The 16,540-nt window shown below is 38.4% G+C and overlaps 1 protein-coding gene and 1 long non-coding RNA gene across 2 annotated transcripts; both read left to right on the top strand.

Moving 5' to 3' along the window:
• Nucleotides 1-2,787, top strand: LOC136255494 (uncharacterized). The gene is made up of 3 exons (XR_010700918.1): nucleotides 1-255; nucleotides 2,523-2,587; nucleotides 2,634-2,787. It is a non-coding gene; the product is annotated as an uncharacterized lncRNA (long non-coding RNA).
• A 2,395-nt stretch (nucleotides 2,788-5,182) lies between these two features.
• Nucleotides 5,183-13,324, top strand: LOC136256578 (uncharacterized). The gene is made up of 7 exons (XM_066049556.1): nucleotides 5,183-5,881; nucleotides 5,929-6,038; nucleotides 7,934-8,014; nucleotides 8,954-9,093; nucleotides 9,409-9,974; nucleotides 12,153-12,209; nucleotides 13,076-13,324. The coding sequence occupies exons 1-7, from the start codon at nucleotides 5,666-5,668 to the stop codon at nucleotides 13,178-13,180; spliced, it is 1,275 nt and encodes a 424-aa protein (XP_065905628.1). The 5' UTR covers nucleotides 5,183-5,665; the 3' UTR covers nucleotides 13,181-13,324.
• The last annotated feature ends 3,216 nt before the right edge of the window (nucleotides 13,325-16,540 follow it).

Here is a 16,540-nt window from a genome sequence, read left to right as displayed (position 1 = left end):
CCCGGGGGAAAAAAAATTAGTTGGATTGAGCTTTCTACTGAAGTAAGGTCAGTGCTGGATTTGCCTATTAATGACGAATGACGTAGGCAATACGTCAAAGACTGAACCAGTTTCTAATTTGTTGGAGCATCGCTGGACATTTATGGACGGCCTGGAACCACAAGTAGATGGCTGTATTTAGCGAAGGTTTTAGCCTACGCGTTAATAATAAGGTGAAAATGATTGGTTACATACAGATTCAACCTACTTCGTAGGGTGAGTGAGTTTATTGTATGTTAAACCCATACATTTGGGCCTACTGAACCATAGTCTGTATTGCCACATGTATACGGACTTCAATCCTACCAAATGGGTCATTTAGCCTCTATTTATACATATTTCATTACCTTCACTACAGAGCGGACATTGTACACTGCTATTTGAGATGTATTGCCAATACAACACTGTATGTCAATTTAATTTTTAATTAGTAGGCCCATGACCTCAAATTTCTGGTATTGTTTAGCTGACGGTGCATGCATATACATAGCAATCCGGCAATAATGAGCCACTCACCCGGATTGGTTATTTCTGATCTGAAACATAAAAGGACCTTGACTACTGACCTTTTAATGTAATAACTGTATTAATCCATGTAAATATTTCAAGACAATTATCATGATAATTGTTGTTCAGTTTCTAGCTCCCCTATATACTGAGCCTTATATCAGCTTTCTTCCTTAGATTGTTTTGTTTTGCAGCAACAGCATGCTCTCAAGCAAGAGGCTCTATTTATCAAGCATCAGAATCTCTCTCACAGTTTTTCTGCAGTTTTCTGTTTGATTGATTGATTGGTTGTCATTGAGTTTCATTTTAGCTTAAATATTCAGCATAGCTGTTCAGCATACACATAAATACAAATACAAAAACCTGCATGGTGAAATTGTTTTGTACCAATTGTGTACTTAAATCTGCAACTAACAAACGGTAACTTACATCAGGTTAGTCTCGCGTGGCCATGTTAGGCGCAATCTGTGAATTTGCGCAGTTTATAAATTGCGCTGCGCATTTTGTGAATTCATAAAATGCGCAACAATGTATAAATTGCGCAGGTGTCATGCTGCCATATGGCAAGGTGAGATGCGATACGTACAGCCTGTTGTATCGGTTGCCGACCTACTGTCGTTCCAAGTGTTGGATCACGAGATTTCCTCATGGCAGTGTATGCGAGGTGTGAATTTCACTATGAGTTTGTGAGATATGTCAAAAGAGGGTCACAGAGAGCCGGCTATTCGAAAGGTTCTGTAGAGGAAAATATCTTGGTCCCAATCACACCTCCAAAAAGCAAAACAAAACAGTAACGGAGGAGAAGGTGCAGAAGATCATGTTTGATATCAGACCGTTTTGAATGAAGTGGAAAGAAGTGATGCTCTAATTAGCCCTGCCTTTCATTACTACAACAAAGAAGTTTGTTTTATTAAGTTACCCAGAGCTGAAGTTGGAACAAACAAAGGGTAAGAAACTTTGTGCTTGCCCTTCACAAAATTTTGTAATTACAGAATGAGAATGACCATCATTTAGTTGCAATAGTTGTGAAATTTTATGACATAGTAGAGCGTGTGTATTCAACTGAAAATGGACATGTAGACTACAAGAAAATACTTGCAGAGATATGGAAGTATAAGATATAGTGAATTATGTATGCTATCATATTCTCAAGCATCACAAAAATTTATAGTCACTAGTCATACGTTGTGGAGATGGGTGATACCAATATTCTGTACTGAACAAGTAGTCAGGTTCCCAAGTTTGTAATAATGCCAAGTTGTGAAGGACAAGTCAGGCTGGATTTTAGCTGATATTTTTTACAAGAGACCAAACCTTTGTGGTCCCCATCGACCTATCAATTTATGGAGCCCACCTACCAATTTTCTGACATATTAGTTTGCAAATAGATTACAACACTCAGTCATTTGTTCTAATAGAGCAGTCAGTAAGTGATCTCAGAAGGAATCTGTAGGGGCATCCCTCCAGACCCCCTAGTAAGACCATGTGTGTATTTTGCACATGGTACTCAGCTTTACAACTACCTGGAACAGATCTCCTGCTACGGGCTTGATTTCTTCACTGTTCAACGTTGCTTGGTACCTTAATTTGGCATATATACTGCAGTACGTATAATGAGAACTCCATGGACCTACTTGAGTCCTCCTTTATGCATCTTTGCTGACAGTGGAAGGTGTTGATTTGTGGTAGCTAGCACCATGTAATGGCTTCCCTTAAAAATTATTATAATTATGCACCTAATAATTGCTTCAGCAATCAGTTCGGTATACATCATCACATTGTGTCATTTGTATACCATTAAGTAAACATGTACGTGTTTGTTCATGTTGTGGTAAAATGTATCTATATTAGCTTAAATAACCTTCTTGATGAATAGTTGGATTTCTTGGTGAACCAGCAAATTTCTTTTCATCATCTGTTGTATTGTACTGATGAGTTATGATGTGTCACATGAATTATAATGTTTGTTTATTTAGAATCATTGGATGACTATTGTCAATCTTGTGGAATGATTAGTTTGGATGATAATACAACTGACATGGTGAGGTCTAGTCATATGCATACAAATTAATGTATGGATTCCATAGGTCAGGTGCAATAATTGCTCACGGGGGGGGTACCATGAACGGTGTTTAGGAAGACATGTGGTTATAACCAGACAAGATGAAAATGGATACAACTTTTCTGGGTCTTGCTGTTCATCAAATGGAGCTGTACCTTTGTAACTCATGTACTGGAGCAGCATACTTAGCTATATGTGTAACACAGCATACCTGATTCCAAACACTATATGTTTGCACTAATAACTGTATCACACAGAGGTGACATTATGTAGCTAACCACGTGTTGTGTTACATCTGCATGGATGCATGGGATAATGTGAGAGTGAAACTAACTGCGTGTATCATTTAAGGCTGGACATTAAAGATATGATGTTGGACTTGAGTTACGATGTACCAAACCGTATGTGCTGATATGCATTTCATTACTGGTGCAGCATGTGCAGTGTTTGCATGTGCTGGACAACTGCTAGGAGAAGTAAAACATGCAGACTGGACTGTGCCCATCAATATCAGCTGATCAAAACAAATGGCTTAGCCTACCACAAATGCTGTAGTATACGCAGCGCAACACTGAGAGAGAAAGACAGTGCACCTTATCCAGGCCAGCCATAGGCGGATCTAGGAGGCACTGTCAAAGGGGGGCAAGAAGTTTTAGTGTACAACAGTGTCTATTCCACTAAGAGGAATTCTAGTACACAGGTTATACTCAGTTGCATAACTACATTCAGTATAGCTGAATGAATGATAGACATACAATTTTATGATTGTAGTTAGAGAAAATTTTTAAAAATTAGACCTAGGTTTGAATTTGGGAGCATTTTCGGTAACATTTAGCTAAAAAGTATGCTTGCAATATAAAGATTAATTAGCCTATCTGAGATAAAACCTGTTTGATGGTAAAGTGTACTAAATAGGTGTAGCTAGTATTGTTATGACATTAGAATTGTGACTGTTCTATTAGAGTAGTGACTGCTCTATTAGAGTATCTCGATCATGGCACAAAAACTTAAACTTACTTTCTTTACAGTGTACAGTATAACTGTAAAGTACATTTAAAACTGTTGTCTTCTATTTGCCCATTGGCTTTCTATACTTCTGAATACAGTGTGAATGATTCCAGTTTCTGGTATCAATATAGTACTGAGTCCAAGGGGGGCCAGAGCACCCCTTGGCCCCCCCTCAGATCCGCTTATGAGGCCAGCTGCAGAGTACGCAAAGGAACCTTGGAGGGAGAGATAGTCGGGTATAATGCGTCTTTATCCACGTCCCTTCAGCTAGTAAAAGGGGTAAAAGAAGCCTGTCATTCCTCCCTGTGAAACGTACTTGAATCGGCCAAGAACGTAACGGCGGTACCCAGTTCATAAAATGCGCAGCTCTTACGGTAGTTCACAAACTGCGGAACAATTTATAAATTGTTGCGCATTTTATGAATTCACAAAATGCGCAGCGTAATTTATAAACTGCGCAAATTCACAGATTGCGCCTAACAGCCAGAATAACATCATGCATGCAGGTACCGGTACGCAAGGAAATTTGAAAAATTTGACGAATTCAGACTTCAGCAGATTTGACGAATAAAATGTTGACGAAAATCAAGAAATTGTAGGCAAACCTGTACTTTTAAGGGCGCTTATAAAGGTAGTGATTTAATTTAATACTTAATAAAAAAAACATAAATACGCTATACAAAATGTACTACCGTACGCAAGGAAATTTTGACGTCAAAAAATTTGACGAATTTGCAAATTTAAATTCGTCAAATGTTTATAAGCGCCCTTAAAAGTACAGGTTTTGCCTACAATTTCTTGATTTTCGTCAACATTTTATTCGTCAAATCTGCTAAAGTCTGAATTCGTCAAATTTTTCTTACGTCAAAATTTCCTTGCGTACGGTACCAATGGCGGATCCAGGATGGAGCATTTAGGGCAAATGCCCCCCCCCCAACTTATGGAGGAGCGAGGAGCCAACTATAGCTAGCTAGCTAGTTCTAATTAAAATACTAAACTTTATGTCAGGACAAGATCATTATATACAACTCATGAAAATATGCACATTTTACTAACATTTATTACAAATTCGATTGAAAACAAAGCAAACCGAAGTCAAACTAACTGTGAAACAGTCACCCAGCACCTTCGTGCGTAGTAAGCGCCTCTAAAAATAATTATCGTGTTGCAGAGATTCAGGGCCTTAAATCAACTTTTAAGACTTCGCAATCATCTGCAAGCGGCCAAATGGCAAAAATCAACAGTGAGACACTACTAAGAGGTGCTTATTTGCTACTTTAAAATTTCAGCAACTAACAAGAGAATCTGGCTCTCTCCAACCACCTACAACTTAGCCTGTTTGTGCCCCTCCCCTTGCCAGCTCCTGGATCCGCCCCTGGGTACCAAACTAAGTACTTATGGGCGCTTATAAACATTTGACGAATTTAAATTTGACGAATTAAACATTGCGTACGGTATATAGTTAGCCTTGGCGTAGTCTCGCGTGGCCAGACCGCTTTTTTCCGTATATTGGGTAGGGAAAAAGGGTCTGGTGCAACTCCAATAGCTGCTTACTTCTGAGCCGTCCCCACATTCCGGGGACGCTAATTGAATAACATTGGTCACAAAGGAGGTGCCATGACGTCAGTAAAACTATGAAGTATTCCTACACTCCTGCTCCGGTTGTGAGTCTTGTTACACGATGAGGATTAACTTTCAAGACGCTATAAAAGAGACATCGGAGCAAATTAAGATTCGTTTAAAGGATAAACAGATCTCTAGTTAACTTACTGACGTCATGGCACCTCCTTTGTGACCAATGTTATTCAATTAGCGTCCCCGGAATGTGGGGACAGCTCAGAAGTAAACAGCTATTGGAGTTGCACCAGACCCTTTTTCCCACCTAATATACGGAAAAAAGTGGTCTGGCCACGCGAGACTAGCCTTGGCGGGCCCGAGCGGAAAGAAGTATAATTTCGAATACGCGCTGACGTAGAGAAAGAGTGTTCTGGCCACACAAGGTTGCCTTGCAGTAATCAAAACCAACACTTTCTACTACCAGTTGGCACCATGCTACCACCGGCGAACCATAGATACGAACATGACTTCATGCTCCTGCGGCTCGTGCTCTTGCATGCTAATTTGACTCATTATAACTTTCGATTGTGGTATGTGACTCACAAACTGATGGTGGATCCAAGTGCTGTAAGAGACCATCACGTCAAGTTAGAGTACTGCTACACCAGACCACGTTACAGAGAAGGAAGACTCGAGAGATCCGTTAAGGTAGTTGTTAGTTGTGTATAAAATGGTTCCAAGACTCCCCTGTGCAGGTTTATACAGTGAATGATGAGAGCCGTTATCTGCTAGTACAGAACGTGGCAGCCCTGGGAGTGACCAAGGATTTGTTGGACCAACTGTCATTGTATGGGAACATCGAGGAGTGAGTCTAAACTGTGTGTGTGCTGGTTGGTTCTCTTAGTTCTTTAAGCCAGTAAAGTTGTTTTCATTCAACCCTCACATTTACCAACTAATGACGGAGTACTCACCATTGTCCTGAAGTACAGCTATAGTATGTTTTGGACACCACATAATAATGGACTGCATCTAATTCCGGACACTACTAGCTACGCACCATGGCTACGTTGGGTATCCATTCACAGTGTGGGTGGGAGGTGACACCTAATTATCTAGCTAATAATCATGCATGATGCAGCGCTACAATGTCGACAAGTGTAATTCATTAGGACCTTAACTTACTGTAAAAATTGTTTATTAAATAAGCTAAGGAATGGTCGTCGTACAGATTGGAGTGAGCTGGCAGACCTAAAAAGACTGATTTAGCCAATTGAAGCAAAGAAAACAATAGCTGTGACATTTAAGAGCAAGAGCCTACAGAATTTTTTACAGAATTACTTTGAACCCTGCACGTGATTAGCTAGCTAATGCAGCTATTGTACTAATACGTATGTTTTATGAAATCTTTCTTATTAAAATGCGTTATTGATGACTTCAAATGCCATAACAAACCATTTACCAAAGCTATGCACTAGAATTTGTGCATTTTGTAGCTGGCTATAGTCCGTGCATTGAGAGTTAGCTACTTGGTGCCTTTATGGCTGTATTAAGAGGGAGGGAGGGAGGGAGGGGCTGACATGTAGTTAGCTAAAAGGATAAAGTTTCTTTACAATATGGAAGTAATTCCTTTGTTGTCCAACATATGCATCACTGCTCCGTTAATCGATGGTCTGGAAGGCCTCGAAGAGTGTGGCTCTCTAATCCACAGTGGCTGCACTATGTTCCTATAACTTTTATGCAAGAACAAGCAATGCAAGAACTTCAAATTAGTGCAGTTTCAATTCCAGCTAGTAGCCTGGTCCTGCTGATATAACGATGTCCATGTGATGGTGTCCTTCGAATGAGCAGTTACTCTATATGAAACTCTTGAGGGGTCAGCAACAAAGGCAGAGGCCATTTATGAAATCTTTGTAAGTCTAAATTTCCCAAATTGGCTGAAATTTCCATGTATACTATAGTATGTACACATTGAGCTATGCCATCAATAATACAATTACATAATTTGTACTGATTGACCTACTAAAGTACCATTAAAGTGTATTGTCTGTTGTAAGTTGTTATAATAACCTCCGGAATAAAGTTCTTAGATTGTGAAATCTACAATAGACAAACAATTTTTCTGTAATTCTTCTCTAGATACTATGGAAAAGTTACGATGCTATAAGAATACAGAAGAAACTCTGTAAAATATAAAAAAATGCATCTGCCACCAGAAAATTTTGTCAACAATTTGGACACAACCCACTGTACAGTAAAACTCTGGACTTGTAATGAAGCCAAACTGGATTCGTCTGCTTTTGACACCTTTATAGTCGCCACTAGTCATCTGGTTGGTTGAAATGCAGTTGTTCTTGTAAAAAAAAAAATTAACAACCACTTCTGTTTTAGCTGTTTTCTCAGGGCTCAATACACACTTTGAAAATTCACAACTAAGGGCTCCATTCTTGTTGACAGCATCAATCTTTCAACAATAAATCTTATAAATCTTGTATGTAGTTTTCAAATGTACATGTTGTGCCTCAATAAATCCATTTGAAATATTTGCTTTTCATGGATGGTCTGTACTATGTTTGGTATTTGCAACAAATTCATGTTCAGTGGTTTTTGGCTATATACCCATATAAGGTTTCTAAATATAAACAGATGGGCTGGGAAAGGTGCAGCCTTCGTAGTTGTGCCATGTTTATTGTATATAGATATGCAAAGAAAAGTAGCTTGATATCCAGACATTTATACAAGTTTTATTCCTTCACTCACCAGATATCACATACTGGATGACTACCCTTGTGAGGAACACACTGATGTCTACTGGATCAAATATGTTGATATTAATGATGCAAGGTAACTGTTGTAGTGTGTGTAACAGAGTTTAGGTGGGGGTGCTTGGGGTGCTGAAGTATCCTCCCTCCGGGGGCCCCTTCAAATTTTTACCATGTACTAGCTAAGAAGCTAGTACTGTGATGCAAATGCACTTTATGTATACAATGAAAAGGTGGAAAGAGCAAGAGGAATAATCTCTTCTAAGAATCACTGAGAGGTGGTCAAAATTATATTTTAGGAGGAAGGCTAAAAACTAAAATACTAACACTCAATAATCCTCTAAAATATAAGGAAAAGACCTTTGTGTGAACTGACACTGAACCTGTTATTTTTGTGTGTTTTGCTATCACATAATTGTGCCAAACATCCTGCCATACCAATTGCTTAAGTTGAAATCATATGCTAATTATACCTTTAACGCTTTTGAAAGATCAAACTTCTTTTGAATAAAATACTGTGTGGAGATAGAGCGTGCTGTTTGCACACAGTGCACTTGTATCAATTATTGACTACTTTTCTCCCTCCAATAGTGTTTTGTCCCATTGTGATCCCCGGAACTGTGGCTGTGTTACAAATATAGAGCTGTTGACGTGTACATGTGTGGAATTGTGCAATGCATTAAACTGCCCCAAATCTTGGCAGTCTCAGCACATTTCATGTACACTACAGTAGTTTCAGTTTTGTGGTTTGGTTACCCATTAGAATTTCATATTTGAGTTTAGTGGCTTCATGTACAGTGGGTTTATGTTACACCGTAAGATGTGTGGCATATTAACAGTAACACTGGTGCCACACTTTCAATTCCTTGAAAATCCGATAGTTTTGTTGATATTTGAAGTGTCACTCATTTCAGTGTTCATAGACTAAGGGTATTATTGTAGTGTGTTGACCATGTGACATAGCAGCCGTAGCATTTGGTATTGACAAGAATGTCACTCTGTGTTATTTCCATCATTACAGAATGGCCAAGATCAAGATGGATGACCAACCATTCTTTGGTAAACAGCTCCACATTTGTTATGCTCCTGAGTTTGAGACTGTTGAAGAGACAAGAGAGAAGTTACAAGAGAGAAGAAAAGTCATCGCAAAGAAAACAAGAGGTAAGTGACGACTGCTCCATATGTTATTTTTGAAGAAAAGCTTTTTGTTCTTTCTCTTTTTCTAGATTATACCTAACATAATTGCAAGTTTGGGGGATTTATATATCTAATCTCTTAGCAGATTCAAAGTCAATGCATTTGTAATAGTTTTAATATATCTCTAATGATGTCTAACTAAGTAGCTAGTCATTAAGATTTCTATTTGCTTTAGAAGTTCATCTGAATTTACAATTATGTTTCAGATTTTCATTTACTAGTATGCTTTGCAAATTATCATAATGTATATACACATATTCTGTCTTTCTCCATCACTAGGTCAACGTGATGGTAAGGATGATGGTAGAGTTATGGGGAACAGTTCAACATCAGTAGCCACTCTCCTACCTACTAACAACAATACCATACAACCATTAACAACAGGTCATCATGTTATACCATCCTCAACTTATCAACACTCTTCATCACATCACATCACAACCACTTCTGGTTCAGCTACAGGTAGAGGTGGTAAGATGATCTTTAAAAAGAGCAGTGCTGGTAAAATGGCTACTTTTGCTAAGCCGTTATCCACTCGGGAGAGAATGTCGTTGTTTCTTGAACACTCTGGTCAGGGCAAATCAGCTGCTGCCATGACAACACCAAAGGTGATCATTAAAAGGGATACAAAATTCAAGGCAGCTTGTAACAAACTGAAGTGGTTTAATAAAGGTAGTGAACCAGTGGAACAATCAGTCACTAAAGCTCCATCAGTAGCTGGGGATAGTAGTAAGATAGAAGAAAGTTCTGAAGATGCTGGACAATTTTATTCATTTCATGAGAAGGTTGATCCATCCATAGATGAGGCTGTTAACCCTCCAGTGAAGTTACCAACTGTTTTAATGGTGAGTGGATCCTTCTTGTGTGTGTGCGTGCGTGCGTGTGTGTGCATGTAATATGTGTCATTTGTGTGTATGCACATGCATGCATGTGTGCATATGCATGCGTGTGTATGTGTGTGTATACTAGGGCTCAAATGAATAGTGGTTTTTACTATTTGAATATTCTTTATTCACAACTACCAAATATTGGAATATTCTTTTTCAGCATTGATATGGACGAGATATCAATAATCCTGTTGTACAAGATGTCTCTTTAATACAATTCAGAATCAACATGATTTGATCACTTATGTCATAGATATGCTTATGTAGGATCAAGAATTTCCATGTACTCTACACACTGATGTTATATATTTCATTTGAAACGAATATTCGAATACTAGAAATGGTATTTGAATATTCTAATATTCGTTTGAGCCCTAGTATACACATGCGTGCATGTGTGCGTGTGGGTGTAGAAGTGGCATGAATAGGTGATGCTTTAGAACTGAGTTTTAATTTTTGTTTCGTGTGTGTTTTTACTTGTTCGTGTGTGTTTGTGTCATGTGTGAGCGTGCTTGTGCACAACTGTCCTAGCAGTGTATGGGCTTTGGGTTCCGCAGATTCTATTTGTGAGACTTGGACCTGTCCCAGGGGGATTTGTCTGCACAAACTCAAGTGCACCAGTGCTGGTGACAATACTGTAGCTGTGTTTCACATGGCTGGCAAAGGCTTTGTTTTACTTTGTGTTTGCCTGGAGACTAGGTGGGTGGGATGTCTGGTTCACATGCCTTCACCTTTGACACATAGTTCAACCTCCCTTGTGGGGCACTAGCCTTGTACCCAATTTGCCATCAGTGATACCTGAATGGTAAACAAGTACTTCACTTGACTGTAAATACAGGCATTGTTTTTGTTTTGTGTGTGTATAGTCTGTGCACCTCTGTCTGTAACCACGTGGAAATAGGGGTGGTTCTAGAAAATTTGCTTACTGATTTTCAACTCCACAGTAGAAGAGCAGCAGCTTTACCTATGTAAGATCATAGTCATGGTCAACCCTTCCTGAGATGGTGGTAGCATACTCAGACATTTGAAAAGGGTGTGGGGGTGCAGGCTCCACTCTGAGACATGGGAATTACAGCCTTTGTAAATCTAGCAAGCTACCTACCAGTAAAAGTCATCCTACAACATTCACAGCTCAATTTTAACATTCTAGGATTTGAAGCTTCAAAAGAATAGTTCCCTTAAGGAAATAAAATTGTTGCTGTAAATGTATAAATATTTGTACAGTGTACTTTGAGGTGCTAGAGAAACAAGTTTGGATGGTTTTGTGTAGAGGTGCAACGATAATATTTTCTATCACAATACAATACAATATGTGTGATGAAACATATTGATATATTGCTTATTGCAATTTACAATATATTGCATAATATTGCTGGGTTGTAATGGGCTGTGGCTTGTGGATAATTAGCTTATTCAGCTGCCACCCTCCTGGAGGGCAGGAATCAAAGCCACTAGAATGTAATTGTTGATGTTTTAGAAGCCACATATCCTAAACAAACAGTGCTGGTTGTACTTGTACTATAATCCATGAGTTATTTACACAAGTATAGCACCTTAACATCACCAAAGGCCCTAATCCAAATATTGCAATATAGCAATATATTGCAATATTTTTAAGGCAATACGCAATATGGTATTTACCCATATTGTTGCATCCCTAGTTTTGTGACAGTTCAAAAGGAATAGGATTTGATTGCTTTATAATATTTACTCTGTTGACTGTTCTATTAGAGTATATGATACATAATTTTAATTTGATTTTAATAAGCTGGCTGGTTTCCGTAAACCAGCAAAACTCCCCTAGAGCTAGGGCCAGTGATCCCTTGTGTTGGTCTTGTAAGTCAGCAAGTGGGGAATACCTTAAGCACACTTCAGGCTTATAGCACAAGACCAATACATGCGTTTAAACCCAGTTGGATCCAAGCCTCTGCTATTGTCCAGTGCCTATCTACTCTTCTGTAAAGTGTTCCACCTGATTCATTGGTAACTGAATTTCCCTCGCATGACAGCTTGTATAGGATTGGAGGTTGGGAAGGTCGTCTATGACTTCTATCAGTGTGTGTTTGTTGTATATTTAATTAATAACAATATAATGCATTGCAGAACATTAACACATTTCCTTATAATGTAATTTAGACTGGACACAAGTCAGTTGATGTCTCCATAAAGAACATCAGGTCTCAAATGGACAAGGTGAGTACTGGCAGCATCTGTAGTGGCTGTGTGATGGTGGACTACCTACCACTGCGTGTACTGACTTGTGCCATGTTGTTATCTATTGGTTGTTTATAGGTTTGTCTCCACCATTGTCTAGTACTCTATAGTATGTTTCAAGTTTCTGTGATAATTTTTTATGAATTTTTCCATGTTGCATATGAATGAACATAATTTAGAATGTCAATGTTTCACTGATAATTTTAAAAAATTTGTTGTTAGCTGAAAATTTTATTCCTGAAGATTTTAAGTTAAAGAAGTACCTGATGATAAAAATTAGGGTTTTCAGTTTTCAAGATTGGTAGACTGGTATAGAAATTTGTGCAGGTATAGGTGGCCTCCCTCGTTTCTTTACTTTTTATGTCAAACTTAGTTCCTAATTTATTTGTTTGTTTAACACAATTATGACTGTTGAACCCACACATACCATATGAAATGATTATCATAAAATTGATTTTGTGTCGTAATGCCCACCCCAACCATCAGGTAAAGTGGTCATTGGACATGTACAAAGGTAAACAAGCCCATGATACATTCATTGTATATACTGCAATATGCCAAAGGCACCTGTCGGGCTGAAGTGATGCAAAAATCAAATGCATAGCCTTTATTGAGTTATGTTTGTTGGAAGGCTAACAGTAAGTTAGTCATTCAATAGGAAATTCCACTAGTAAATGTAAAATAAAATCTACTAGAAGCGTTTCAGGTCATACTGAAAGCACTTTTGGGCTTCATTATACCTAACCAATACTGCCGAGGTATTGTTTCTTTTTGTGAAAAAAAGGTCTAAACCTTCATGATCCCCAGTACTACCATATTGTATGATACTTTTATAATTATTTCAGGTTTGGACAAGTTCAGCAGACCCCACAGAGGGTGTGGTTACCAAGGAGACTCCCACACAATCACCAAGTACAGAAGCAAAGAAGCCAAAGAGAAGGAGAATATGAAGAAGTGAGGGATGGATGATCGAATGGGTGGAAAGGATCATTTGTGAAGGGAAATACTTAGAGAGTAACTACACATATTTTAAGCTATATAATACAGTTCTATAACTTTTCTTGTGTCTAATATGACCTGATTATTAATTGTAATTGTTAATTGTACAATCAACCTTACAGTGGGTTGAGCCAATTTTTTTTTTTGGGAAATGTACATTAACTTGAATCTGCTGGCAGAGTGAATTTCTTATATTTTCTAGTTAGCGGATTTTGCCTAAACCATCTGTTCATAGTATCCAAAGAGATGCAGAAAATTGTTGTTTGAGATCTGATGTTCAAAGAATTACAGAAAAATCGTTTGTGTCACAGATTTTACAATTGTAGAAATTTATTATTTTAACAGCTTCACAAAAAATTTGGACCTTACAACATTACACTAATCATTGTAATTGTAATATTTTTTTACAATGAGTCAAAGTCATGTTGCTGATGGTTTTTTAAACGAGATAGATAGACAATTCTACAATTTTAACTACTGTAGAAGTCGGGCAAATTGATTCTAGAGCCAAGTCTTAAAAACTGGGATTACATGAGCCTTTTTCCAATTACTATCCCCACTAATCAAGGACTGATGGTATAGTGTGTGGGTGCAAGCCTCGAGAATGTAAGAATGACTATTGTATGGACCAGAGGGCTTTGTTATCTTTCAGTGCACACAATTTCTGCAATAATAATCATGTTTTAACAACACATTCTTCATATCTAAAAGGAGGCACCGGAACATACGATAAATCTTCTAGCTTATAATAAGTAACAAAATATCATCGTTTCAGACCATCAGTGTCACTGGTTGTAAAAGAGCCATCACACTTCTCTAAAGGTAGGCTTAAATTGTGACTGAGTTTTGCCCATATTGTCATGTATGAAATAATAATGTTTAGGGTGATGCTTTTAATGCAGAATCCAGTTTTAATAACATCAAAAGTTTTTTTCCAATTCAAGGAATCACTAATAAATGGATTTATACCAAGAAGCTTATTACTTAATCATTAAATATTTTACATGTCAAATGTGCCCATATGGCATGGGTGATTTTCCAAAATTCGGTCACATTTTTACTTAAGACTTGATGTAGCTTAAGGGTTGGATTGAAGTTTATTTTAAAAGATATTGTTCATATGACATTTGGATGGCTCTAAGTTTGGATTTAACCTTATTTAGCTTTATAGTTTGCATAGGCTATCTATAGAGAAAGCAGCGTGTTTAGCTTTGATTGCTTCAATTATGCTTTTGTCCACCAAGGAGGGTCTCGGATGAGCAATCTAATTGCTTCTCTGCGCTATCTTGCCGTTTTTTTTTTATTTTGCCATCGCTCAATCCAGCTGTGATCAGCTACTGTTCTTAAAGTCTTTCACTTTCTTTGATGGTCATTTCTGGAGTGATAAAAATCTTCTGATGTACAGCTAGCTTTGCCTCTCAGCCTAGTATTGTTACACAAGATTACATGCTCAGAATCAACAGAAACTTTCGTTAATTCCTTTTATCCAACACACATCACTGGTCACCTTAACAGACACACCCTGGAAGCTGTTCAATATCTTTTTTTTACAGTTACCATTTTCTGAGATAAGCTCGTCAAAATTGCTTCCTCTTTTCTATTTTCTTCTCTGGTAGTTCTGATGAACAGCAGAAGTAATCCCCCCAGAAGTGATCGGTATCAGGCTTAGGCAAAAGGCACATTGATATCTCATTATATCTTGAGGGCCATGCACATGCACCTTGAGCCAGCTTATCATTATCTAATTTGTGAACAAGACACCATCCTGGTGTACACACTGTGAGATCAGCTGCCTCGAATCACTTGCTGGTCCTGGCTTGGCTACTAAAGGTGTACTTGGTCCAGGCTCTGATGAATTTCTGCATCAGCTATTCATCAACTATGGATATGTATAGGCTAGATAGAACCCTAGCTACGTGCATGTGGTGAACTTGTAAACTGCTATTAATTGTATTGAAGGTTTTATCCTGCTACATCATTCATTTCTTTGCTATAAAATAGCCTCTGATATCTAACTGGTGCAGCAAATTTACAGTTACTTTCTCTTCTGCAGCAAGATAGCATGATGTGATACTCTGAAACTGTACTGTCCGGTCAAAAAATTCGGATCTTATAGTATGTTCACGTTGAGCTGAATCCTCAAAAACATTTAATAACTCATGGATGCAATTACACACGATCTTGAAATTTGGCTCATTTGTAGTACTGCTTGACCCGCTAAAAATATTTTGAAATCCTTTTGTTCAAATGTTTGCCATAATATTTATGGCCAATCAAAATTTTCACAATACATTTCCTATGGGGAAGCCATATAAGTACAGAGTCCATTACAGCCCTTTCCCAAACTTGTAATGGAGCCAAACTGTATGTGTCTGTTGTTGACACTTTTGCTGTTACCACTAATCATCTGGTTGGCTGAAATGTTAACTCTGTTGAGAAAAATCCACTTTTAATTTTTAGCTGTTTTTCAGGATTCAGCTCAATGTGAACATACTATGGTCCAGCACAAAATTTTGGGGAGACTCTATAAGGCATATCTCTGCACACTTACAGTACTCCTAAATGTAGTACGGTTCTGACATTGTACACCATCATGATCAGTACAAGTGGGTCAAATACTAAGTCTTTGCTTCGCTCACACTGTGAAATAAAACTCATAGCATACTTCCGTATACCCTCATTTCTAACTCTGCCTTTGTCTTGTGCCCAACTCCACCCACTATAGTCTGGAAAAGGCTGGGCGGCACCAAACTAGGTCACGTGCTGTGATATTATTGGCTGTAACCATAGTGTACGAGACTATAGACCTTTTCAGGTGAGCTGCTGCCATAGCAACATCCGCCATCTTGGAGTACAACCCGCCTGGTAGCGTTGCTTTCTATTTGTCTGGCGCCGCCCGCCCCTTCGCAAAATTTTTTGCAAAGGGGCGGGCGGCGCCAGACTAGCTTTCTATAAGAGTAAAACAATACCCAGGAAGTAGAGCTTCTTCTTCTGCATTCCACAGAAAAGGTTGACCTGTACGCTTTCCCCCATGTTACCAGGGTTTCAAAACGGGTTGTACTCCAAAATGGCGGATGTTGCTATGGCAGCAGCTTACCTGAAAAGGGTCTGTGAGTAGAGACACTGTGGATAGTATACTCTACGTAGAATATACTATCTATGGTATTATCGTACGATGTATCATACGACTATCATATGATAGTACGGGACTATCATATGATAGTACCGGACTATCACACCCTCTGCGTTCACGAGACTATAGCTCTGCCTCCATTGCGAGTGAAAATATTAGATGTCAGTTGCATAGATGT

Source organism: Dysidea avara, chromosome 5 (genome assembly GCF_963678975.1).
Source record: "Dysidea avara chromosome 5, odDysAvar1.4, whole genome shotgun sequence".
NCBI classification, from domain to species: domain Eukaryota; kingdom Metazoa; phylum Porifera; class Demospongiae; order Dictyoceratida; family Dysideidae; genus Dysidea; species Dysidea avara.
Note: the sequence above shows the minus strand (reverse complement) of the source record. Positions and strands in the feature narration are given on the sequence as shown.

Bases quoted from the DNA above. Each gene is read 5' to 3' on its own strand.
- LOC136256578 (XM_066049556.1), top strand. From the start codon at position 5,666: ATGCTACCACCGGCGAACCATAGATACGAACATGACTTCATGCTCCTG. The intron at 6,039-7,933 runs GTGAGTCTAAAC...TTCACTCACCAG, and splicing joins TTGTATGGGAACATCGAGGA to ATATCACATACTGGATGACT. The intron at 9,094-9,408 runs GTAAGTGACGAC...CTCCATCACTAG, and splicing joins CATCGCAAAGAAAACAAGAG to GTCAACGTGATGGTAAGGAT.